Here is a 23,748-nt window from a genome sequence, read left to right as displayed (position 1 = left end):
TTGCAGGGTTTCGATTTTTTTGTGTGGTATTTTTATTTATTGTTTCCTTTCAAGAAGCGAATGAAGGATTAACTGTATTTGTGATTGTAGATTTATTGTTGTCTTTTACAAAATGGAATACAGTACTGTATGGAACAAATGAAAGAAAAAAACACTTATATACAAATCATAAAAATAGAATACATCTTGGTAACTGAGTAAAACAGACCTATGAAAGGGTCCAAAGGCATACGAACCTGTAATGATATGACACTAATGTTTGTCCATAATTGTCACTATTCTAGACACAGTGAAGTTGTATTCACACTGTTGGTTCCGATAAGGGCTTCTGTGTGTGCCTGGAACGGTTACCTGATGAGGCGGAGTGCTATGCTTCAGGCCACACAGAAACCCACCTCCTCCATTTTGTTTCATGGACTTCAGAAGTGGCTGGGTTAATTTTGCATGGGCATTCAGGAAACAGCTCCTTGTCTGCTGCCTAACTGTCTTTAGCATCTTTGGATTGTTTTGGGGCCAATCAAGCTGGAGGTAATAATGGAGGAACTGCCCTTATTCCTGTTCAAGCTCTTACCAATAAGTTAATAAGTAGATGTAAATAGTGTCAGGTAGTGTTAACTGACCTCACTTGAATAGGAGCCTGTTGGAAACATCCCTAAATCAACATTGTCTTTCCTGTGCTTGTAAAACCTTTTTGCATTTTCTTAGATTTTTCTTTTTCTTTTTCTTTTTACAAAACTTTGGAAGATTTGGAGGAATGTAGATTATGGTTTTAAGTAATATTTGATGATTTCTTCCCCCTCCAAATGCAACAACAGCAAAACAATGCACTTTTGTAAACACTCCCAACTTCCTCCAGGGGGCAGTGTTGAGTCCTTTAAAATGCTCCTGGGCTAGAAGTTCTCCTGGCTGCAAGGCCTTGCATGTAGAAATAGTCTTTTCTTTTTTTTTTTTCTTTTTTTAAAGTGGTGGCTCTCCAGCACCTTGCAGTGGTGTACACAAAGGCACGTCCTTGCCCCTAAAGTGCTCTAGTACGGATAGGCGGACACTGCGATGTACACGATGAAAGTAGTCTGGTACTCGATGCCGCCGTCCGCGCTGGAGGACAAGGCCCGGACCTTCATCCTGTAGGTGTGGGGCTCGCGCAGCGGGCGTGTGGTGAACACCACCCCCTTCATGTTCTCGTCCCGGATGGCGAAGGGCAGGGTGACGTCCTCGTCCACCACCAGGAAGGAGGTGCGGGGGTGCACCACCCCGTCCTGAGTGTAGGCCACCAGGCGGATGAGGTCCTGGTTGGCGGCGATGCCGAAGGGCAGGGACAGCAGCTTGTACTCCAGAGCGTAAGGGCTCAGGGCACACTCCAGGTCATTGGGAGGGCAGTTCTTTAGGCAGAACCTGTGACATCACAACAAGCATGCGTTTTTTTCCCTCCATGGTTTTTCTTCAATGTAAAAGTATGACAAAGGGAGCACTACATGTAGAGATATATTCTTGCTATGTAGTGATCTACATTATACGTGTATACGACTGCTATATAAGTTGCCTAAGTTAGGAAAGGTGTTATTGACTAGTGTTTAAATGTGGGTGCCCTGGTTTCATCATGCATTGGGCTTGTCTGGACAGGATGGTGCTTACCCTGTGGCAGGGTCCCTCTGGTAGTTTGGTGGGCAGGGTGTGTCTATGCACTGATAACTTCCTCTCATGTTGAAGCACATTCTATTGCTTCCACACTGAATATTTTGTTCCAGGCACTCATCAACATCTGCAAAGGAACAAGCACACATTATTGTGCATTATGTGTTGCCACTATAACGATTTGAGATCACTTTATTTTCATCGAATCACATTACTGCATTTTGGTGAGTCAGCAAACATACGGAATGAGTGCTAGGTTGATTTTAAACGAGCAATAGTGAGGTACAGTGCGACTGATTGGTTGGCATGCTTACCTTGACAGGTTTTCCCATTGGTCATGAGTCGGTATCCATGGGGGCAGAGACACTTGTAGCTCCCTGGAGTGTTTGTGCACTCATGCTGACATGTATCGCTGTTTTCACATTCATTGATGTCTATGGAGAAACAATTGACACTGTTCATGTAATACGTATAACATCACATTGGCAAACACATTTTTTAGTTTACCATGGCTGAAAAAATAAGTCCATGGATTGGAAACACAGAGTTCACTGACAGGTTAGTGCATACAGTAAACTTCACTCATTAATATTAGACAGTCCTGTTTCATAATGTCCCTACAGCAACAAAAAAGGTATGCTTCACAGTACCATCTAAAACTGAGTAAATAAATAAACAGGAGATCCTAATCACAATCATTTGTGGTATTTATATTAATCTGCAATTCTACTATTAATGAAAATATGTAAATATTACTGGAGCAATATAATAACACAATATAATTTCAAAGCAATGCAATGCAAAACAGCCCTGTGCTCATAATGATAAAGAAAGCCTAATATTCCAAATATGAAATACAGTTAGTGGGTGTGATATTTTTAAATATAAATTTCACACAGCAGCTCTATTTATTTTCAACTGACATTTCATAGGACTGGACATATGGACAGCCTGCCTCAATACCCCTCATTATCCCGCTCTTAAGTATTAAATGTATAAAGTGTATAAAATGCAGAAGTCATCTCTGTAAGAGAACACAGCACCAAACGCTTTATGCATTTCGACCCCCGTCCTGACTGATAGTTACCTAGGCAACGGCCTCTCCTTGCTTTAAAGCCTTCGAGACATGCCCGTCTAGTGCCTCTGCGTGAGCGGCGGGCCGGCCCGTTACGGCTGCTATCGCTCGAAAAGGAAGGGTACGACTGAGAGGCCAGGCTGTGGTACTGCCGCTGGTGGTAGCTCCTCTCTGGCGAGGACTGCGACGTTCTATAACCGTACGAATAGCTCTCATAACTGGGCAGCTTCTCCAGCCCGGCGCAAGACTTCCCGTCGCCCAGCAAGTGGCGCCCGGGCGGGCACAGGCACTTGAAGCTGCCAGGGCTGTTGACGCACTGGTGGGCACAGGGCGTGGGCACCCACTCACACTCATTAATGTCTTGCCCCCCCCACAACAAGGCCCAGCACGTTGAGGGAAGGGGTAGAGCAGTAGGAGGATTTGGTATGAAGGAGAGGAGGAGGAGAGAAAAAGAGAGGACGGGGATCAGTCAGTTGCCCCAACGCTGAGCATGAACATCAAGTCCCACACAAGTGATGTGTGCTTAAAAAACAAGGATGTCTTATGCCAAATCAGTGGCTCCTTTAAGAACTTACTAAGTGTTATGCGTTAGAACTCATTCTAGGTATTTTTACAAAATGTAAAACAAGCATAATGTTATTTATGATGGATGATTTGATATACCTTAGATCAATTTGAGAGTGGTATAATAAAAGCAACTGATGTTGTTGTTGCAATACCTTTGAAGAAAGTGATCAAATTAGTCTACTATAGGGCATGTGCAGTAGTACTGCTAGTCAATGTGATGTTTGGTGCTCTATCTGCGTAAAGGATTCTCAGTGCTTAGCTGATACTTTACAGCGGCAAACATTGATGAAGAAAAAAATGAAATTATTTTCCCCGTTTTCTCCAGACTTTGGTATGCCCAGTGAGTGGCCATTGCTGCAATCTCTGCTGTTGCTTCTGGGAGAGCACAGACAAGCAAAGAACAAGATAAAAGGCACAAATCTTATCACTCCATTTGCAGGTCTGGCTTGCACAGATATGAGTCGGAGGAAGACGCTTCATGTGCAGCTTAAAAGATAGACTTGCAGATGCCAGATTGACCGGCAGGGGTCGCTGGTGTGCGATGAGGCGCTGTCATCTCAACCAACTGAAACCCTCCCATCCATGTGTGATGCTAGACCCAATTATGCATCGCCTTGTAGTCCATAGAAGTAAAAATAATTTTCTAAGCTGGCAAAACATATTTCTGATAATTTTCCAGATCAGACACAACAGATTTGGAAGTGAAGCAATGATCGGGATGGGTAATGTTAATAATGTCACTGAGAGACAGTGAATGAATGCCATGGCAAAGCAGTGTGGGTCAGGACTGGACCCCAAGCAAAAACAGGAGATCAGAAGTAAAAGGAAGGTAGAAAAGCAGAGTGTAAGAGGTGCTGGGTTTGTTGTGTTGGTTGGCAGATTATTTACCTGTTACACTCGTCAGGAGAGTACAAAATCAAAAGGACTGCAATCCAAAATCCTGAAATTCCCATTCCATCCACAAGGGTTAAAAGTTAGTCCAGAAGTTCAAAGCAGCGCTTTGTTAGCGAGCAAGGAGAGGAAGTGACCTCAAAGCTTGTCTCTGTCTCTGTCTCTCTGCATGGGAAAAGCTTTGTTGTCTGAATGCTGGGGCATGCTCAGGTGATGCGAAGCAGCAGCGAGTGGAGGGTGTCTGCGCAGTGCGGTACGTACCCAGGCAGGGCCGCCCCACTCCTTGGGAGCGGTATCCTCTGGGACAGGTGCAGTGGTAGCTGCCCCGGGTGTTCTCACAGATCTGGTTGTACCTGCACTGGTGTGTGCCATCTTTACATTCATCAATATCTGCAGAAAGCACAGAACCACAAAAATAAATAGGGGTTTTTAGGCAACGCGGCCTACTGCTGATGAATTAGCCCCATTGACTGGTGCGGTCTGATAACCAGCATACGGAGCGACCCCTTTCTGACCCTGCTGTGATGCACGGCCTGGAGCAACAGGTCCTGCCACTCACCAACACAGGTCCCATTGACCCCTTTGGTCATGCCAGTGGGGCAGAGGTCGATGCAGGTGTACCCGCCCCTGGTGTTCTTGCACTGTTGGTCCAAGCGGCAAACCCTCTGCCGGCACTCGTTAATGTCTGAATGGAGACAGAGGTGGGTCAGGACAGTAGCGCTGGCACAGAGCTTCCATGGCTGGGTCACCACGCCTGTGACCGCTTAAGAGCCTGAGTCATTTACAAGATTTCACACACTGGAGAATAAAAAACACTCTCCTTTTGGTCAATCTCAAGAAATGGAAAGCGTTATTCAGTCTTGTTTTGCCAGATTTATTTGAGTTTGTCTTCTTAAAAAACGCTTTCAATGATCAATGTCTCATGTGGAGATATTAATTTGAAGTGACTTTCTAAATACAGGGAATGACATGTTTATTGGTTACTGTTGGTGAAACACTTTTGTGGGTTAGGTTGGGATGGAAGTACCCACCGATACACCTCCGATTCCTCAGCTGGTATCCAGGCTCACAGGCACAGCGGTAACTGCCAATGGTGTTGAGGCAGTGCTGATTGCAGGGATTGGCCTCCTGACACTCATCAATATCTGTAAAGAGTAGTTTGGGAATAGAACCATACTGTATAAGGACATTACTGTCATGCGCCTTGTCAACCAACATTGAAGAGCAAGCGTTGACCTTGGCAGCTCAGTCCATCAGTCGTCCTACGGAAGCCCCGCCCACAGCGCATCACGCAGCGGTACGAGCCAATGGTGTTCTCACAGTCTTGTCCCTCGTGACACAAATGCCCTTCCAGAGCACACTCGTCAATGTCTGCAACACACACACATACTGCAGTCAACAGGATATCCATTTACAGAGCATCTGTAAACCTGGTTATATCCCACTATGTGCAACAGCTAGGCTAATGAGACAACATTTTCTCAGTGGAAAAATTTAACAGACTGTCTTCTCTCTTGTGGAAAAGTACACGCATAGCACCTTGTCGTGGTTTTCTGACTGATCAACATTTAGTCTGGGCATGCTGCCAAATTCATGTTTAATTCATTCCCTTAGAGAAAGAACTATTAGAGTTCCTTATCTCTTTTAAAGAACTGTAAGTTTCTCTGTCTGGCTAGGAGGTATAAAACTTGCTAAATAAACTGTCGATTTTCAGAGAACTGCACCGAACCGAAGATGTATTTCTCTCCATGATGCATCACTCCATAGGATCATAGTATGTGGACCAGAAAACTAACACTGCACAGATTATTTATTTTAAAAAAATTTATCACAAATTTTTGCGAAAGAAAAACAAAATGCAACAGAAATTACATAAATGCAAGGAGCTGTTTATTCACAATGAATAATTTAGATCAGCTTTGCATTTAAAATGTGTTCCATGCTTTAGGAAAAAAACCCATTGTCTTAGACAGAGGTGGATGTGTTGGTGTGGTTGTTCATACCCTGGCAGGTTCTGCCATCAGCGGATATGGTGAGTCCTCGGGGGCAGGAGCAGTAGTAGGTCCCCATGGCGTTGTGGCAGGCGTGAGAGCACGGGTTCCCAGCAACACACTCATCCTCGTCTTCACCGAGAGAGGAGCAGACCGTTCATTATCTCTCTCAACTTTACAGGGCTGTGTTTTGAAAAAATATTTTTGTTTGTGTGAAATTACCTGCGCAATAGGGTCCGGCTGGGTCCAGGAGGAAGCCGACAGGACACTGATTGCTTCTGTCTCCTGAAAGAAAAGCCCAGTCAACCTCCATACGCCCCTGCGGTGTCAGTAAAAACCGACATGATTGACGCCCGGAGGGAGATCAGCTCACCTTTAGCAATGGTGGCGTATATTTTGTATTCCAGCAGCTCCTCCAGAGGGCGATAGTGAGCGCTGATCGCTGAAGCGTGGAGCGTCTCTACGAGGAAGGGCATCTTCCCCCTGGAGGACTCGTAGGTGATGGTGTGGTTCCAGGAATAGGGCACGCTGACCTTGTCGATGGTAAACATGCGTGTGGAGAGAGCGTACAGCTGCCCCGGGCCTGTTTGTATGTAGTCCTCCGAGTAGTCCTGACCACATGAACACAGCACAGGAAATATTTTCCACATGATCCGATACATAATTCGAGATTCGTGAACAATGTTAATTAAGGCATCTGTTTTCAGACACCAGTTATATAAAGCTTGAATCAAAGCAGACTTACTTTGATGCTGATTTCTGAGTTAGAGGGCAGCTGTAAGATGTGTCCATTGATAACAATGTCCAGTAGCAAAACTCCATCAGAGTCCAGTCCGCGGGCAACGAGAGTCATTCTCAGGATCTCTCCTGGAGAAGAACAAAACAAACCACACAATGTCAGAAGACTTTGCAGAAATACCCATGCTACCCACAGAAGGTCCTCTTTAGTGCTTGATGCTGCCCACCTGTGGCAAACTCCACCTGGGTCTCCCGCCTGAACACCCCATTTGTAAGGGTGTAGCCGTTGACAGCCTCACCCACCTCCTGAGCAGTGGTCCAGTATATGGGGTTCAGGATGGAGATGAGCTTCCTCATCGCCGGCCCTGAGAGCCAGTGGGGCAGTTGTCATGGAAATGAAAAGGAGCATTTAACATCAGTACTGCAGTATACTGAACCTGATACCCAATAGGAGTACTTTGCAGATCTGTGAATGAGTGACTGACTGAGTTCAGTATCAGGTGGTCCCCTTAGAAACAGTGAGGGAACCCCACATTAAGGATATGCAGTATCAGTATCTGTGCTTCTACCTGTATCTGTACTTGAAAGGATTCCTGGAAGTTGCATAAACAACAACCATGGCAGTTTTTCAGCCTAATGTAAATTTACATCCTGTCTTTGACAAGCTGCCAGTTTATGCAATGCCTACAATGACACAGATAGTTTTGCTGGTTGAACATATACAAATACAGATAGTATTTTGCACAACCCTTCCCCACAATCTGGAAAACCAGAGTCCGGTTTCAGGCCAGTACTTCTAAGGGTACTTCAGCAGCCCTGCGAACACCACTTCAGCTCAGATGGGGAGCATCTTGGCCTCTCACCAAGGCTTCTGGGCACATTGGAGATGGTTGCCTGGATGAATTTGCCCCCTGGGTGCACACTGTTGGTGACAGTGGCATTGAGGATGGCGATTCCAAACTCAATGTCGTTGATGTTCCCAATGATGCTACCTCTCGCCCGTTGAGGTCCACCTGAGAAAAATACAGACAGACCTCATGTATTTCACAGAAACTACAGAAAGCCACTAAATTCCTGTTAATACCATTATATACACTGCTTATATAAAGATAAAGCCTTTTTAGTCGTCTGTTGTTTTTATTCAGCATTCTCAAAAGCCCAGCATGTGAATTTAATGTAGAAGTTCAGTAACACAATTTAAAATGACAGTAAACCACTTTAATCTTGTCATCTTTTTGGAGTGTGTGGCGTGCTTGGAGAATGTGTTTGGTTCATTATATCTGGAATCAGTGCTCTTGATACAGACACTAATTGAGAGAACAGTACCTGGGCAAGCATGGACATTGCACCTGGACAGCTGGGAGGAGTCTCCTGGGCAGGTCCGACCCTCATTGGTGGGTGGAGGGCTGTTGCAGAGTCGAACCCGGGTCCTCTCCCCTCCGCCGCATGAGGCTGAACACTCCGTCCATGGTTGCCATGGGCCCCAATTTCCATCCACTGGAGAGAGCATATAGCCTCTGTCACCGTTCAGAGCCTCTCACACACATCACTACTGACACTGTTCAGAGCATCTCTGTCTCTGTGTCTCTCTTTCTCTCTCTCTCTCTCTCTCTCACACACACACACGCGAACACACATCACTACTCTCACCATTCAGAGCATCTCTCTCTCCCTCTCTTACACACTTAAACAGACACCACACACACACACACACATATGCAAACACACACATTACTAGTCACTGTTCAGCCTTCTCACACACCACTGTCTCCACCTGGGGAGAGCTGTTAAAAAGGTTTTTAAGCCTTGAAAAGCAGAAAGTTGTACTACACACCACTTGTGAGAAATGGAATAACAGCAAGTTTCAGAACTTCCAATAAAACTCTCACCTGAGCAAAGCGTGATGGGACAGCTGGTATTGTGTCATTCCTACTACTTAAATTTCTATTCCAGATTAGTGGGCCTGGAAACTGACATCTCACCAAATATTACTCTGATGGCACAGCTCAGGGAGTTGTTTGATAAGGGTTTGATAAGAGTCATTTGATATGACCCACTGGTTTGAGAGTAATCAGAATACATGAAGCGTACAATAAGATTGATTAATCAAAAAATGAATTCCAAACAATGGCTCAGCAGACACACCATAGACAAAACAATAGCCAAGGAGTCAAAACATTCAGAGAAGTTGTAAAAAAAAACGGACACATTAAAACCATGATACACTCCAAAAGAAATCGCAATTCAACCAGTACACAAATTCCGAAGTTTTTCACACCAAAAAGAAAATGTAAATCTGCAATCAAAGAAGGCGCTGCTGATCTCATGCTGAGGTATAACTAACATGCAGGTGAGAAAACTGCTTTTTCACAACAATGAAAAGCAGAACCTTGTGCTGCCCCGCCATTGATTTCCTGCACCTGTTTGTTACTGAGCCAGCCATTACAGTGGCTTTTAACCAAAAGAATCCCTTGACTCACCAGGGCAGTTGCCTGTGCCACACCTCTGAATCTGTGTGTCCGCTCCTGCGCAGGCCCGACCCCCATTGGCTGGCCTGGGGTTGTCACATGTTCTGTACCTGCGCATCTGACCTCCATTACACGTCCGGCTGCAGCTGCCCCAGCTGCTCCATGGGCCCCAGTTACCATGGACTGACAGAGAGGGGAGAAGAGAGAGTCCGAGAGAGATATTTACAGATGTTCTTCTGGTCGATTAAGCAACTTTGTAAAACTGTAAACTGAAAAAACTAAATTGTAAATTGAAAAATTTAATTTCAATTTTAATATGGCAGAAAGGGAGAGATGTGAAAGGACAGGGATTGAAAAAGAGATTTTTCTATTCACCTTCAAAATACAATTTGCAGAATAGAACAACAGAATAAAAAGGCAGAGAGTTGCAAGAACACAAATCCACAATAATGAACAGGTGAAATGGAACACTGTGGTGGATAAATAGAAGACTAAGTGTATGGCACATTAGCGGGTTTAAAGACCCTGAATGCATTGTGCCTCACACACACACACACACACACACACACACGCACGCGCGCACACACACGCACAGACACACACACGCACACACACAGAGACACACACACAGACAGACACTGCACAGGGCTGACGGCGAACACTCACCGGGGCAAGGCTCGCTGTTGCAGAAGTCGATGTGGACGTCGCTGCCCTCGCACTGCCTCCCCCCGTGCTGGGGGGCGGGGCTGGTGCAGGAGCGGGTCCTCTGCCGCGTCCCTCCGCCGCAGGAGACGCTGCACGCTGCCCAGCTGACCCAGGGCGACCACTTCCCGTCCACTGCGGAGTGCGCACGGGGGCGGGGTTATTCAGAGCGAGCGGGCGGGGGGGGAGAGGGGAGCGTTGGGCGCTATACACAGCCTTACCTGGGCAGTGCCTCTCCTGGCACACCTGCGTCTGGGTGTCCGCCCCCTCGCACGGTGGCCCGTCGAAAGAGGGAGGGGGGTTGTTGCACAGCCGGATCCTCGTCTGCATCCCCTTGCCACAGGATTCGCTGCAGGGGCTCCACGGCAACCAGGCGCCCCAGTTACCAGCCACTGCAACAGAGCAGTTAATCAGCAATCCAACCAATCAAACAGATACAGACGATGTGGGGGGGGTTAAGGAACACTTCCCATGGGAAGTGTGCTAATCAATTAACAGTTCAGTGGTGCTAATATACAGGGAAAAATACAAAACAAATAATACATATTCATCAAGCACTCAATGCTGTTCAACTCAAACATACTTCGAGTCTATAATTAAATTAGGCATGACAGTGCTGAGTGCCCACTCACCAGGGCAAGGCCTGACACTGCACATGATGGCCTCCACGGCCTTGCCCTCGCAGGGTCTTCCTCCATGCTGGGCCGGGGGGTTGCTGCAGGTGCGCACCCTGGTCCTGTTCCCCTGGCCGCAGGTGCGAGAACACTCCTCCCAGGGCGTCCACTCGGACCAACTCCCATCCACTGCACATGTACGGCAAAATGAGCACCACTTAGATTATCGCACAACGCATGCTCATAACGGAGTTCTCCAGTAATAACATGTTTATGATGGCTGCAATAATCACATCGTGTGGCTGCGCCAGAATCATGTGGTTTTGTGTTGGTTCATGGGGAGACTGATGGGTTCCTGCCCTGGTAGGACAAAACCCCTGAAGCCACACTGCACAAAGGCAGACAAGCTGGGTGACTGCAGAACAGCACAAGCTGCATGCCAAAAAAGCGATGTTGCTGTTGGCACTCAGGGTGGTGTGAAAGAAACTGCTTTTTAAGGTGCCAAATATTGTTGTCTAACATATAAACAGGAGTGGAAAAGGAGAATCTGATCTGTTTCTGGATTCGTGGAAATTCTGCTATTATGAATTGAACTTTTAGGGACATTTCTGCCTAAAAAGTTCAATTCATAATAACTGACTTGTACCAGTATGAAACATTTTACTATGGTCTAATATACAAGGGAACCAGTATTGGTGTACACCAGATTCTATTTCAGACGACACTGAGGTTCTATTTCAGTCCAGCCAATTCAAATTGGAATTACAGTTCATTTCCTATAGACAGTCAGTGTGCACAGATTTACAGCGTAAAGGAAATTGAGTGAGTATACCTGGGCAAGGCTTGCCCTGGCAGCTGCGGGTTTCTGAGTCCGGCCCTGCACAGTGGCGCCCCCCGTTGGCGGGCAGGGGCTTGTTACACTGGCGCAGCCTCTTCTGAGCCCCCAGCCCGCAGCTGACACTGCAGGACCCCCACTCCATCCATTCTGAGAAGCCCCCGTGCACTGCAGCAGAGAAGGGACACAGGGTTTCGCGCGAAATTCGGGGGGAAAGCAACGGCAGTCACCAGCCGGAGAGGTTCCGCCGGCTCGCTCACCTCGCACTGTGACCGAGACCTTGACCAGCACCGAGCCAATCAGGTTCCGCGCCACGCACTCATACTCCGCCGTGTCCTCCTTCTGCGCGCTCGCCAGCCGCAGGGAGCCGTTGGACAGGATGGTGATGCGGTCGTTGCCCAGCAGGGGGCGCCCCTGCCTGGACCACTCGATGAGGGGAGGGGGCTCCCCGTCCGCCTGGCAGTGCAGCACCACCGTGGTGCCGGCGTCTGCGACTGTCTCCACTGGCTCCACCGTGATGGTCGGGGAGCCTGGAAGTGAGACGAGACCATTAGCCTCCATAAATGATTTATATTCAACCAGCCTCCCTCCTTAAGTTCCCATGTAATGTACTGTTCTATAGACTCATCATCACTCATTCATAACATGGTTAGCCCTCTCTGCACTGGCCCTGGAGAGAGAACACGCTTACTCTGCAGGGTTAGCGTGACGCTCCGCTCCACCACACCAGCATCATTGGTGGCCACACACATATAACTTCCAGCATCTTCATTCTGTACAAAGCAAAAAAGACATCATAACAGCTTATTCCTTCACATGTACTTGTTATATAATGCTGTATGCATAACATTTAAATAAAAATTATATAAAAACTAAAAACTTTTTTTTTACTTCTCTCAAAGTCCTTTGGCATCAGTTGAAATAAAAACATGTCAGAAGTGAGAAGGCATGATTTTACCACAGTGCCATAGATGGCCAGAGAGCCATTGTCCAGCTGGCGAATGCGGTTGCTGATCTGGACATTGACCCCCTTCTTGCTCCACTGAATGGTGGGCAGCGGGTCTCCTCGGACCTCGCAGTTCAGAATGGCGTTCCCGCCCAGGGGCTCGATGCGGTTGGAGTGGAAATCTCCATCGATGATGGGAGGCTCTGGGTGGTGGAATAAACACGGGTCAGTTCCTCCTGTCTCTGGCTTCAGAGGTGAACTGAACAGCAGGGACGAATTGTAAATCGGGGTTACCTTTGACATACACAAAACCCAGGGACTTGATGGTGCCCACCCTGTTCTGGGCGATGCAGGAGTAGGTACCAGAGTCGTCTTTGCTCACTCGCTCGATGACCAGCTCGCTGTGTCCATTCACATGGTCGTAGTGAGCTACAGGAAACATTAGTTTTGGTTATTCTGACTAAAACTCTGAGGATGTTTTTAATGATGGTCTCAGGAACAGAAGATACCTGGAATAATGTTGTTGTTGAAAACCCAGGTGATCTCTGGGGTGGGAATGCCAGTTACACCACAAGACAGCAGGAGGCGCTCTCCCTTGTTCAGGGACACATCTCCCAGCAGCTCTGTGAAGGCCGGGTGAGTGTGGACAGACAGGGTGAATGTCCTGCGGTCCTGGCCCACGTCATTGGTAGCGATACAGGTGTAACTCCCAGAATCCTCGGGCTGCACGGGTAGGCAGACGAAGGTAGGTTGGCGTCATGCTATAGTGTGATTCTTGTGACCTAATGCTCATCTACTGATACATTCAGTGTGACAATGTTAACAATCATTATATTACATTGTTACCCAGAGAGACGATGTACTGTAGAAGAACATAAGTGCATTCACCTGTTTTACACGATCACTAGTGTCAGCAGCTGGCTAACAACATCCCCAGACCAGCAAGTATATGCACAGCATCACTAAAACACCTACGCTAACCAAGAACTGAAATACAAACCCTGAATACATACAGATTATATTCACAGCAATCGACTAAAAACACAGACACCGCGGGACCGTGAGTTGACCCACCTGGGTACTATCTATGACGAGCTCTCCGGACGGCAGGAGGGTGTACTCCCCTGTGGTGTCTGTGAGGGGCGTGCCCTTTTTCTCCCAGGATATGATTGGTTGTGGGACTCCATCTGCAATGCAGGACAGCAGGGCCTGGGAGTTCTCCAACGTGGAGAGCTCCGCCTCCCCGGCGCGGATGGAGGGCGGGACTGGAGGAGGAGGTGAAGGGGAGAGAGAGCAGGCATCAGTGAGTGACCAGAGGGGAAGCCAGCAGAACACACAGATACACAGCTCGATGTCTTCAGCATTTTCCCAAGACAAAAGTAAAGAATATCTATTTTTTACCTGTTTTCTACCAATAGGGAGCCATATTTACAATATTATGCAATTCAGTATATACTGTATATTGTCTATATAATATAATGTGTAATGTATTCAAATTATGCAATGATGTAAAATTAGCCAAGCATCACTGGGGGTGTAACCCAGAAGGGCAGTGGTTCTGAGGGGCAGTGGTTTAGAGGTGCAGTGGTTCTGAGGGGCAGTGGTTCTGAGATGCAGTGGTTCTGAGGGGCAGTGGTTTAGAGAGGCAGTGGTTCGGAGGGACAGTGGTTCTGAGGGGTAGTGGTTTAGAGAGGCAATGGTTCTGAAGGGCAGTGGTTTAGAGAGGCAGTGGTTCTGAAAGGCAGTGGTTCTGAAGGGCAGTGGTTTAGAGAGGCAGTGGTTCTGAAGGGCAGTGGTTCTGAGAGGCAGTGGTTCTGAGAGGCAGTGGTTCTGAGGGGCAGTGGTTTAGAGAGGCAGTTGTTCTGAGATGCAGTGGTTCTGAGGTGCAGTGGTCCTGAGGTGCAGTGGTTCTGAGGGACAGTGGTTCTGAAATGCAGTGGTTCTGAGAGGCAGTGGTTCTGAGAGACAGTGGTTTAGAGAGGCAGTGGTTCTGAAGGGCAGTGGTTTAGAGAGGCAGTGGTTCTGAGGGGCAGTGGTTCTGAGAGGCAGTGGTTCTGAGGGGCAGTGGTTCTGAAGGGCAGTGGTTCTGAGATGCAGTGGTTCTGAGGTGCAGTGGTTCTGAGGGGCAGTGGTTCTGAGAGGCAGTGGTTCTGAGGGGCAGTGGTTCTGAGAGGCAGTGGTTCTGAAGGGCAGTGGTTCTGAGGGGCAGTGGTTCTGAAGGGCAGTGGTTCTGGGGGGCAGTGGTTCTGAGGGGCAGTGGTTCTGGAGGGCAGTGGTTCTGAGAGGCAGTGGTTCTGAGTGGCAGTGGTTCTGAGATGCAGTGGTTCTGAGGGGCAGTGGTTCTGAGAGGCAGTGGTTCTGAGGGGCAGTGGTTCTGAAGGGCAGTGGTTCTGAGGGGCAGTGGTTCTGAGAGGCAGTGGTTCTGAGGGGCAGTGGTTCTGAAGGGCAGTGGTTCTGAGGGGCAGTGGTTCTGAGGGGCAGTGGTTCTGAGGTACAGTGGTTCTGAGAGGCAGTGGCTCTGAGGTGCAGTGGTTCTGACTCACTCTGCACGGTCAGGCTCATCTCCAGGCTGCTGGAGCCGGCCGGGTTGGCGGCGGTGCAGGTGTAGCGGCCCGTGTCGCTGGGCTGGGCGAAGGCGATCTGCAGCGAGCCGGAGCTGAGCACCCGCTGGCGCACGGACTCGGCCACCCGCTGCCCGTCTTTGCGCCAGGAGACCGCGGGGGCGGGGTGGCCCTCCGCCTGGCACAGCAGCGTGACGGAGGTGTCCAGAGCCGCCGTGTAGCTCCTCGCCTGGGAGCTGATGACAGGCCGGACTGCAGAGACGCAGGGAGCAGAGCTTACTGGCAGAATGTACTGTAGGGAACACAGTTTTTACCTTACCCTCGCCTTTTAGCGTTTTCTCGCAATTTGGAATTCCCAGTTGTATTTTTAAGCCAATTAGATTGCTGCGACTTCTGACAGAGAGCAGGAAAGCGCCTGCTTCACCTGTGAAACGTACTTCTCTTCATTCTATGAGGGTCCACAATCCCTCAGCTGAGTAAATCTTAAAAACTGTGGACGATTGCTTTAGAGGAGCGCGCTTCGAATACAGACAGAGGTGGGGAGACTGCAGGTGTCAGACTGACAAGCAGGGGTCATGATGAGATAAAACCTCCCTGTTGACTGGATAACAGTGGACAGCCCCGTGGGGCTGCCCCCCACATTTAACCTGGCCTCATTACAGCAGTTGAGATGGGTAAAAAAACAGGAAGCGTTGCAAGTGAAAAATGTATTCTTGCTTCCTGATATTAAGATTCAATACTGCTACATCCTGAATGAATGCAGTTATTAAAGAGTAAAACTGTACACTGCGTACACATTCATGTGGCACAGCAATAGGAAATTTGTGATGAGACAGCTCAAGGAAATTGAGTTTGTTATCGAACGTTTGTTGGAGTGAATTGGAATCCCTGGTGCACAGTATAAAACAAGAAGAATATGTACAGCATTAATCAGTTGACCATGAGCTCACACACCATGAAATTGAAATGTTGTGCACAGTTTACAGCTTCGAACGTCCACCTGTATTTTGTGGAACGGTGTAAGCATACCTTGCACTTTCAGTTTGGTCTTGCCCAGCGCGGTCCCGGCTGGGTTCTGAGCCACGCACATGTACGTCCCGGAGTCGTCCGCTTTGGCCCGCGAGATCTGAAGCCCCCCGTTGGGCAGAACGGTGAAGGCGCCCCCTGAGACAGACAGGGTCAGATTACGGGCCGGGCCTCAGAATGAAAGCTGAAACCCCGCCCCTCCCCTCCCCTGTGCGCCCGGTGACGGGGTCCTGACCTGTGGTGAGGATGTTGATGCCCTCCTTCTGCCAGGAGATGGTGGGACGGGGCGTTCCCGTGGCCCTGCAGGGCAGGGTGACCGGGTTGTTGAGGATGACATCCAGGGTCGGGGGATGCGCCTGTATCACAGGAGGCTCTGAGTGGTGACGGGGTGTGGGGAGGGGGGGGGAGGGGGGAATACTCGTTAATAACGGGACGGAGGTCGTTTCCCAAGGGTGCAGGCACAGCTGTAGCACAGATTGGCGGGGCTGAACGGGGACCAGACCTGGGTCAAATACGTATTTGACCCAGGTCTGACCGGGACCTACCCTGAACAGTGAGCTGCACGTGCCTGTGAGCGCTGCCGGCCGCGTTCTTGGCCACGCAGGAGTACCGGCCCGTGTGGCTCAGTTCGGCGGCGGGGATCTCCACCGGGCCTGAGCGGGGGAGGAGACAAGCGCTGTCACAGTTGCCATGGCGTTGCCACGGGATAGGTGCGAGGCGTGGGTGTGGGTCTCACCTGAGGGGAGGATCTTGAAACCCTTGCCCACTTTCGGGAGCCTGACCCCGTCTTTGCTCCAGTGCAGGACGGGCTCCGGCACGCCAGACGCAGTACAGCTGATGACCACCGGGGACAGACGAGTCACCACCAGCTCCGTGGCTTCATCAGCAATGGAAGGCGGGACTGCACAGCAACACAACAAAGCACTGATACTACACTGATGCGACAGGTCACGCAAGAGACAAGCATGAACTAACTTTGGACAGAACAGCAATGGAATATTTGCACAAACAAAAATGGAATGAAAAAATTGCTTTTGTTGATATGTATATTTGTTTTGTATGTATATATTTTATATACATACAAAACCATACAGTCAATTATGTTAGCCAGGTGTTGGCCATTTGTTATCAATGTAATGTAATGTAATGTAATGTGTTGATTACCCACCATGCACTGTGAGCTGGATGGCCCTATTGTCCTGTCCTGCCTCATTGGCCACCACACACTCATAGACAGCAGTGTCCTCCACAGTGGGTGCTATGACAACCAGAGACCCTGAGGACAGCAACCTGGAGACACCAACAATAAACACCAGAAGCTTTTAAAAGCATATTCACCTGTATAACACAATATATAAATGTCAATGCGGTAAGTTCACACTTCTGAATAACCAAGACTCTGCTTAACCAAAATTGTGAGATCAGTAAGAAGCTGAGGAAAAACCTGGATCAACCTGTACATATTCTGGTTCTGGTCGGTGTTCAGCAGACGTCCGTTCTTCTTCCAGGTGACAGAGGGTTTGGGGATGCCCGTGGCTTCACAGGACAGGGTGGTCTGGACATTGACGGTGACCGTGATGTTAGACGGGCCTTTGGCAATTGATGGGGACACTGCCATAAATAGATTATTAGTCAGACAATGGAGCTGATTCCACCTTTTCTTTCAGTACCAAATATAAAAACATTTCCAGAACATGTTCAGCATATATTTAATGGAAAAAAACTACAAGTGACACAGAGGGCCAGGAGTCATTTATCAGACCAAACATGAGACAACTAAACTCTTTGGCAGTATTTCTTTCATTTCCAATAATTTATGTGATGATTCATGATTAATCACACTTTGCTTTTCTTCGGGCCTGTTTGGCAAATGCCATGATGTAGCACACACAAAATTTCCCTATCTAAACTGCACACCTAAAGGGGTCTAAAGGGGGTCCTAAATATGAATTCAATGATGTTGATGATAACCTGAGGATGATGTGTGTCAGGGGGGACTCTGCTCACCATACACCTGCAGGTCTACCCTCCTGCGTTGGGTCCCGGCCTCATTCGTGGCCATGCACAGGTAGCGCCCAGTGTCAGTCACCTGCGCTGAGTGGATGTGCAGTGACCCGTTCTCCGCAAACGCATACCTGTCCAGACCAAACACAGCGGCGCGGTTACATCACACAGCAGCTAAAATGCCCCCATAAGGAACATGCGAATTACATGAGTTTAATAACAGGCACTATGTTTATATCTCAAAAATACTCTGAATTTTGTAGTGTACTACAAATCATGGGTTAGTAGTAGTTACCTGGGGTTAAAACGTCATCCTTTACTCCATAATATACTGTAAATTAGGGGTTAATAGAGGTACCTGTGGTTAATACATTAATCTCAAGTATACTTTACATCTGTGTAGCGGGTACCTGGGCTCAACACACATGATCCTTTACTCTGTAGTATACTGCGCAATCGAATTAGCAGTGAGTACCCGGGGTTAACACACATCATCTCTTACTCTGTAGTATACTCTACGTTAGGGGATAGCAGTGAGTACCTGGGGTTGTTTCCTGCCAGTATGGCCCCATGTTTCCTCCAGGTGATACGTGGCATTGGCACACCACTCACAATACACTCCAGCACCACAGGCTGGTCCACCTGCACAGACACTGTCTGAGGACCATCCTGGATGGTGGGGGCAACTAAAACATCAAAGAAAGAAACACACACACACACACGCAGGCACGCACACACACACATATCCGCAATTAACAAGGAAAACATATGAATTTAAAATACCTCGGTTTTATTAGGCTGGCAGGTCAGTTGCTCAGTTGCAATGCAAATCAAATGGAAAGATCAGGTGATGGGCTACTTGTATCCTGCCTACCGTTAATGGCTAAGTTGAACTCCCTTGTGGTCTTCCCAGCGATGTTGCTAGCGACACAGGTGTACTGTGCCCCATCTCCCAGCACCACATTGTTGATCTGCAGGTAACGGCCGCTGGACAGGATACGCACACGTGCAGAGGCCTAAACAGACGGTACAACGTCAGACGCCAGCTCTGCCTGACATTACAACAGCATGTACATGACAACCAGCACACGAACACATGAGACGTTGGGAACAGGAAACTCTTTTCATGTGAAAATATGAGCTGGCTATATTCCAGAGAAAACACTTCTACATGATGAAGCACAGACACATGCCCTTTTTAAGACATAAGAAAGAAAGCAAGTCTGTGATTTGTGAGTGAGGAGCAGCTCTACCTGCAGTGGGGCCCCATCTTTGAGCCAGGTGAGTGTGGGGGGTGGCACCGCGTCAGATTTACACTCCAGGGTCACCTGTCTGTTCAGCAGCACCGAGATGTCCTGAGGTCCACCTTCCCCCGCGATGTTAGGAGGAACTGCAACGACACAACCCCATTTATTCCTCCATATTGCAGAACCCCATTTCAGCCACATGAACACAACAAGCAAATGCAGCAAAAACTTCTGAGAAAAGTTATTGACCTCAATTGGGGATTTATTTTATCTTGCAAATGTTTTTATGCTTATTTTCTCTATATTTGTAAAGTGTTCTCATCTCAACTTCATACGTAAACACCCAGAGGAGTCACACATAAGTGGGGGAATCCAGACAATTCCTACGCTCCCTAGAGGCTATTGCCTATACCACTCTGGTGTCCACAGTTCATACTGTTCAATACGACCGAAGGGAATTTCGTCATACTGAAACCCAATGGACTCATAAACTTCCACTTGAACATGTCAGCTGCTGTCAATATGGGTTCATTTTAAATGAATGTGTTCTAAAGGCTTTGTGGCCAGACGGACGTTGTAACGTAAACCTAATTTAACATGCAGACGCACCATGAACTCGGACCAGGAACTCTCTGTCATCGTCCCCTGCGGGGCTGGTGGCCAGGCAAGTGTACCGTCCCGCGTTCTCCACCTGCAGCACAGAGAGACGCACGACCGATTAAAAACAGAACACTCAGGCAACATAAAAACAACCCTTCCACATTACAGTCACGGTGGTGTGGCTGCGTCACCTGGGCTGAGGCCACCCGCAGCACCTCCCCCCCTCTCAGGACGCGGGTGCTGTCAGTCTGGGGGAGGGGCCGGCCGTCCTTCATCCAGGTAAGGGTGGGAGCGGGGATCCCCGTGGCGACGCACTGCAGTTCCAGCACGTTGTTCACCACCACTGACACCTCCGCAGGGACGTCCGAGCCGTTGATGCGCGGAGGGTCTGTGGGAGAAATATTAGGCACAGAGGAAGTCAGCGATCCTGGACAGCGTCTCTGAGCTCCTGTTGGCTCATAGTCAAGCCCTCTTAAGGGTCCCTTTATCCCATAAGTCAGGAAAACTAAATGTGAAGTTATTACAGTGCTGCAGAGCTCAGGACTATTGGACTGGGGCTTTGGGCCACAGCACTTTTATATAAGCCTCCCCAGGGACCCTGTCACTTCATGCACAGTATGCTAACTACAGCTCTGAGAATTTAACCTTCTATATTTCAGCTACTTTTATCCTTAGCATTTTCACACAAGCCTCTGTACAGAGCGAATGTCAGGGGCCTGATTTACCCAAGGACCGCTTAAAATGTGCCTCATTAGATCAAACTGCTAAAATGGGCTTCAGACTAATAGCTACTGAAGTCAGATTGGGAGTTGGTAGCGAATGGCCTTGCTTCAGGTTTCTTCACCGCACTCACCCAGAACTTTGAGGTTGAAGTGGCGGCTGGCCTCGCCCGCCTCGTTGGTGGCCACGCAGGTGTACCTTCCCGTGTCGTCCACCTGCGCCTGGGTGATCTGCACGGTGGTGCCTTGGTTGACTACGGTGGCGTGGGTGCCTGACCGCAGGGGCTTGCCGTCCTTCAGCCAGGAGATGGTGGGTGTGGGACTCCCATCCGTGATGCAGAGCAGCGTTGCTGGGTTACCCCTCACCACAGTAACATCCTCAGTGCTGCCTGCTTTGTCCAGACTGGGTGGGACTGGGGGGATACCAGAGAAAGAGTCATGGCTCCATTAACTTCAGAAATATTTTAATGGTTCTGAGATACAGGAGACTTGAGCCATGCAGTCTAAGAGTAAAGTATATCAGTTTGGCCAGAGCTTTCAGACAAATAATGTCAGCAAACTTTTGTACAGGGATCTGAAATCTGTTCCTAAAGAACCATGGGGTCTACTGGTTTGTGGTAATAATCCACACTTGGTTGTATACAGCAGTTGAGAACACGGTGAACTCACATCTGGTTTCTTGGACAAGAATTGGTTTTCTTCTTTTAAGGTGAAAACAAAAACCAGCAGACCCTGTAACTCTCCAGGCCCAGGCTGTAGATCTCTACAATAGCACTTCCTGTGCAGCAGTAGCTGAGGTAAACTCTGAAGCAGCAGTATGACTGGGAAAGCATGGGAGAGGAAGCAGCTGGACTCACCGTGCACCTGCAGGCTGAAGTGCCTGCTGTCCACTCCAGCCCGATTCGACGCCACACAAGTGTAGGTACCACCATCAGACACCTGGGCTCTGGTAATCCTGACCAAGAAAGGGAAGATTTAAGATTAACTGATGCTGATAGCCTCAAGGAGTAATTAATGCACTAATTAATGCAGCTCACAAGCACCCAGTGAGCATCTCCCAGGGTACACTGCAGATATACTCTAAAGCAGAGGTGTCAGTTAGTGATAAGCTCTAATGCATATCTTAGTCAGCCAGCAGAGGTCGCTGCAGACCACCACAGTCAAATATGCTGTATATAGTGAAAGGTAGAACATAACAGATAATGAGGCTGCTGGTGATATAATGAGTGAAAATGACCCATAACCCACCTGAGAACATGCCCGGCGGACAGTATACGGATCTGGGCAGACACTGGCAGGGGGAGACCGTTTTTCAGCCAGTTGAGTTGTGGTGGAGGGGAGCCAGTGACCACACACTCGATGTTGACAGAGCTGTCCAGAACAGCAGTCAGCTCCTTGGCTGTCTCACCGCTCCCCTGGATTGTAGGTGGCACTGTGCGATCCAAAAGACATAACTGCATTGCTGAAATACCCTACTTAACAGCACACCAATACCATTCAACTTCATTACTCCGCTGTCTGTGTTTATATATTTTAAAGTCAAAAGCCCCAGAGGTCCAGAAAAGCAATTAGAGTAAAATGCCTTATGGGAAATTAAATGGAAGCCTGGAAATTATATGACAAAACAGTAAACTGAGAATGCGGCAATGACAGGGGAAATTGTCCACTCCTCCAGAGAGGAAGGTAATTGCACAAGCACATACAGCTGATGGTGTCCACTCACCATACACGTTGAGGTTGAATATGCGGTCCTCCTCTCCAGCAGCATTGGTGGCGACGCAGGTGTACTTCCCGCTGTCGGAGGTGAGCGCTCCAGTCAGGCTCAGCGTGGTGCCGTCTGGGCTGATTCTGAGGAGAGGGGATGCCTGGGTCAGGGGCCCGCGCGCCAGGGACGTGGGGACCTCCCTGGGGCCTCTCTGCGCCCTGGCCTTACCTGATGTGCCTGGAGCTGCTGACGGCCTTCCCGTCCTTCAGCCACTGAACGGTGGGGCGCGGGGTCCCCTGGGCTCGACACTCCAGCTTCACGCTTTCGTTCAGCAGCACGCTGACATCACTGGGCAGCTCAGAACCCGCGATGCTGGGTGGAACTGTGGGGGGAGGGGGGGGGGCACAGAGACACAATCAAACGGTGCGATGGAGTCAGCTGAACATACAGTCTGTCACCCATACTTACTGAAGGAGAATGGATAAAATACGGTCAACTCTGAGAGTGTATATTTTACTCTGATAGAATACATGTGATCCCCTAAGGAACTCTACTAATTGAACAAAGAGCCTTGTACATCAGCCAACAGTGTAAGCATAACCGATAACCGATGCTATCCTCAGGATCTATCTGTGCCCACCCTGTACATTCAGAACAGGGTGCCGCATGCCACACCTTGGACGGTGAGGTGGTAGTTCTTCCTGGCCTTGCCCTCCACGTTGGACGCGACGCAGGTGTAGGTGGCGCTGTCGGACAGCTGGGTGCGGGCGATCTGCAGCTTGCTCCCGCCCGACAGGATGTGCATCTCCAGGGATTCAGAGTTCGCTGGGAAGGAAAGCACACAAAACCGCGGTCAGGACCGGACCGGCCGTCAGGAACGCGAGCCGACTCTGATTGGCTGAGCGTGCTCACCTATTGGACGGCCGTTTTTCAGCCAGGTGAGGCTAGGCGGGGGGATGCCGGTGGCGTCGCAGGCAAACGTGACCGGGTTGCTGATGGTCTCCAGTACCCGCTCGTCCGCACGCCCGTCAATGGTGGGGGGGACTGTACACGGGATCAGCAAAGATATTTCCTTAACCGTGACACACTTCCAATAGAAACAATCAACACCTATGGCCAAGAACTTAAACATTTAAAGACTAGATTATTTCAGAATTTATTTTTTTCAAAATTCTATGTGAGTGTTCTAGAACTTCAATTCTAATGCTGATTTTTACATCAGCATTAGAATGTTCAGTTGAGAACATTCTAATCACATACTTGTGATTTTACACCTTAAAGAGTTGAGAAGAACACGCATGTTGAGCTGCACTGTCTGAGGGTTCTCACCATAGATGTTGAGATGGAAGTTTTTGTCCACCTGCCCTGCAATGTTGCTGGCCTTGCAGACGTACTGGCCCGTGTCAGACACCTGAATGACAGAGGCA

General features: G+C 48.7%; 1 protein-coding gene across 3 annotated transcripts in view; it reads right to left on the bottom strand.

Annotated features, from left to right (window-relative positions):
• Positions 1–73: 73 nt before the first annotated feature.
• hmcn1 (hemicentin 1) overlaps positions 74–23,748 on the bottom strand; it is a 92,017-nt gene continuing 68,342 nt past the window's right edge. The window contains exons 61-107 of one of the 3 annotated variants that reach the window (XM_035412007.1): positions 23,651–23,732; positions 23,234–23,365; positions 22,997–23,146; positions 22,550–22,703; positions 22,340–22,464; positions 21,865–22,048; positions 21,474–21,571; positions 20,751–21,029; positions 20,089–20,285; positions 19,907–19,988; positions 19,304–19,440; positions 18,925–19,066; positions 18,592–18,736; positions 18,054–18,181; positions 17,501–17,657; positions 17,215–17,336; positions 16,783–16,947; positions 16,592–16,699; positions 16,282–16,419; positions 16,050–16,184; positions 15,003–15,272; positions 13,534–13,724; positions 12,969–13,182; positions 12,754–12,888; positions 12,472–12,662; positions 12,205–12,286; positions 11,774–12,043; positions 11,511–11,681; positions 10,697–10,867; positions 10,286–10,456; positions 10,029–10,199; positions 9,375–9,545; positions 8,221–8,391; positions 7,758–7,907; positions 7,122–7,259; positions 6,902–7,023; positions 6,530–6,767; positions 6,379–6,441; positions 6,169–6,288; positions 5,402–5,536; positions 5,197–5,310; positions 4,725–4,850; positions 4,427–4,555; positions 2,720–3,067; positions 1,947–2,066; positions 1,633–1,759; positions 74–1,392 (exon numbers count right to left, since the gene is read on the bottom strand). In XM_035412007.1, coding sequence (XP_035267898.1) covers positions 1,026–1,392; positions 1,633–1,759; positions 1,947–2,066; positions 2,720–3,067; positions 4,427–4,555; positions 4,725–4,850; positions 5,197–5,310; positions 5,402–5,536; positions 6,169–6,288; positions 6,379–6,441; positions 6,530–6,767; positions 6,902–7,023; positions 7,122–7,259; positions 7,758–7,907; positions 8,221–8,391; positions 9,375–9,545; positions 10,029–10,199; positions 10,286–10,456; positions 10,697–10,867; positions 11,511–11,681; positions 11,774–12,043; positions 12,205–12,286; positions 12,472–12,662; positions 12,754–12,888; positions 12,969–13,182; positions 13,534–13,724; positions 15,003–15,272; positions 16,050–16,184; positions 16,282–16,419; positions 16,592–16,699; positions 16,783–16,947; positions 17,215–17,336; positions 17,501–17,657; positions 18,054–18,181; positions 18,592–18,736; positions 18,925–19,066; positions 19,304–19,440; positions 19,907–19,988; positions 20,089–20,285; positions 20,751–21,029; positions 21,474–21,571; positions 21,865–22,048; positions 22,340–22,464; positions 22,550–22,703; positions 22,997–23,146; positions 23,234–23,365; positions 23,651–23,732 — 7,536 coding nt within the window. In that variant the 3' untranslated portion in view covers positions 74–1,025. The remainder of the gene's footprint in view (positions 1,393–1,632; positions 1,760–1,946; positions 2,067–2,719; positions 3,068–4,426; positions 4,556–4,724; positions 4,851–5,196; positions 5,311–5,401; positions 5,537–6,168; positions 6,289–6,378; positions 6,442–6,529; positions 6,768–6,901; positions 7,024–7,121; positions 7,260–7,757; positions 7,908–8,220; positions 8,392–9,374; positions 9,546–10,028; positions 10,200–10,285; positions 10,457–10,696; positions 10,868–11,510; positions 11,682–11,773; positions 12,044–12,204; positions 12,287–12,471; positions 12,663–12,753; positions 12,889–12,968; positions 13,183–13,533; positions 13,725–15,002; positions 15,273–16,049; positions 16,185–16,281; positions 16,420–16,591; positions 16,700–16,782; positions 16,948–17,214; positions 17,337–17,500; positions 17,658–18,053; positions 18,182–18,591; positions 18,737–18,924; positions 19,067–19,303; positions 19,441–19,906; positions 19,989–20,088; positions 20,286–20,750; positions 21,030–21,473; positions 21,572–21,864; positions 22,049–22,339; positions 22,465–22,549; positions 22,704–22,996; positions 23,147–23,233; positions 23,366–23,650; positions 23,733–23,748) is intronic. The other 2 variants (XM_035412008.1, XM_035412009.1) reach the window with 2 other exon arrangements.

The sequence above is a fragment of the Anguilla anguilla genome, chromosome 4 (genome assembly GCF_013347855.1).
Source record: "Anguilla anguilla isolate fAngAng1 chromosome 4, fAngAng1.pri, whole genome shotgun sequence".
In the NCBI taxonomy this organism is placed as follows: domain Eukaryota; kingdom Metazoa; phylum Chordata; class Actinopteri; order Anguilliformes; family Anguillidae; genus Anguilla; species Anguilla anguilla.
Note: the sequence above shows the minus strand (reverse complement) of the source record. Positions and strands in the feature narration are given on the sequence as shown.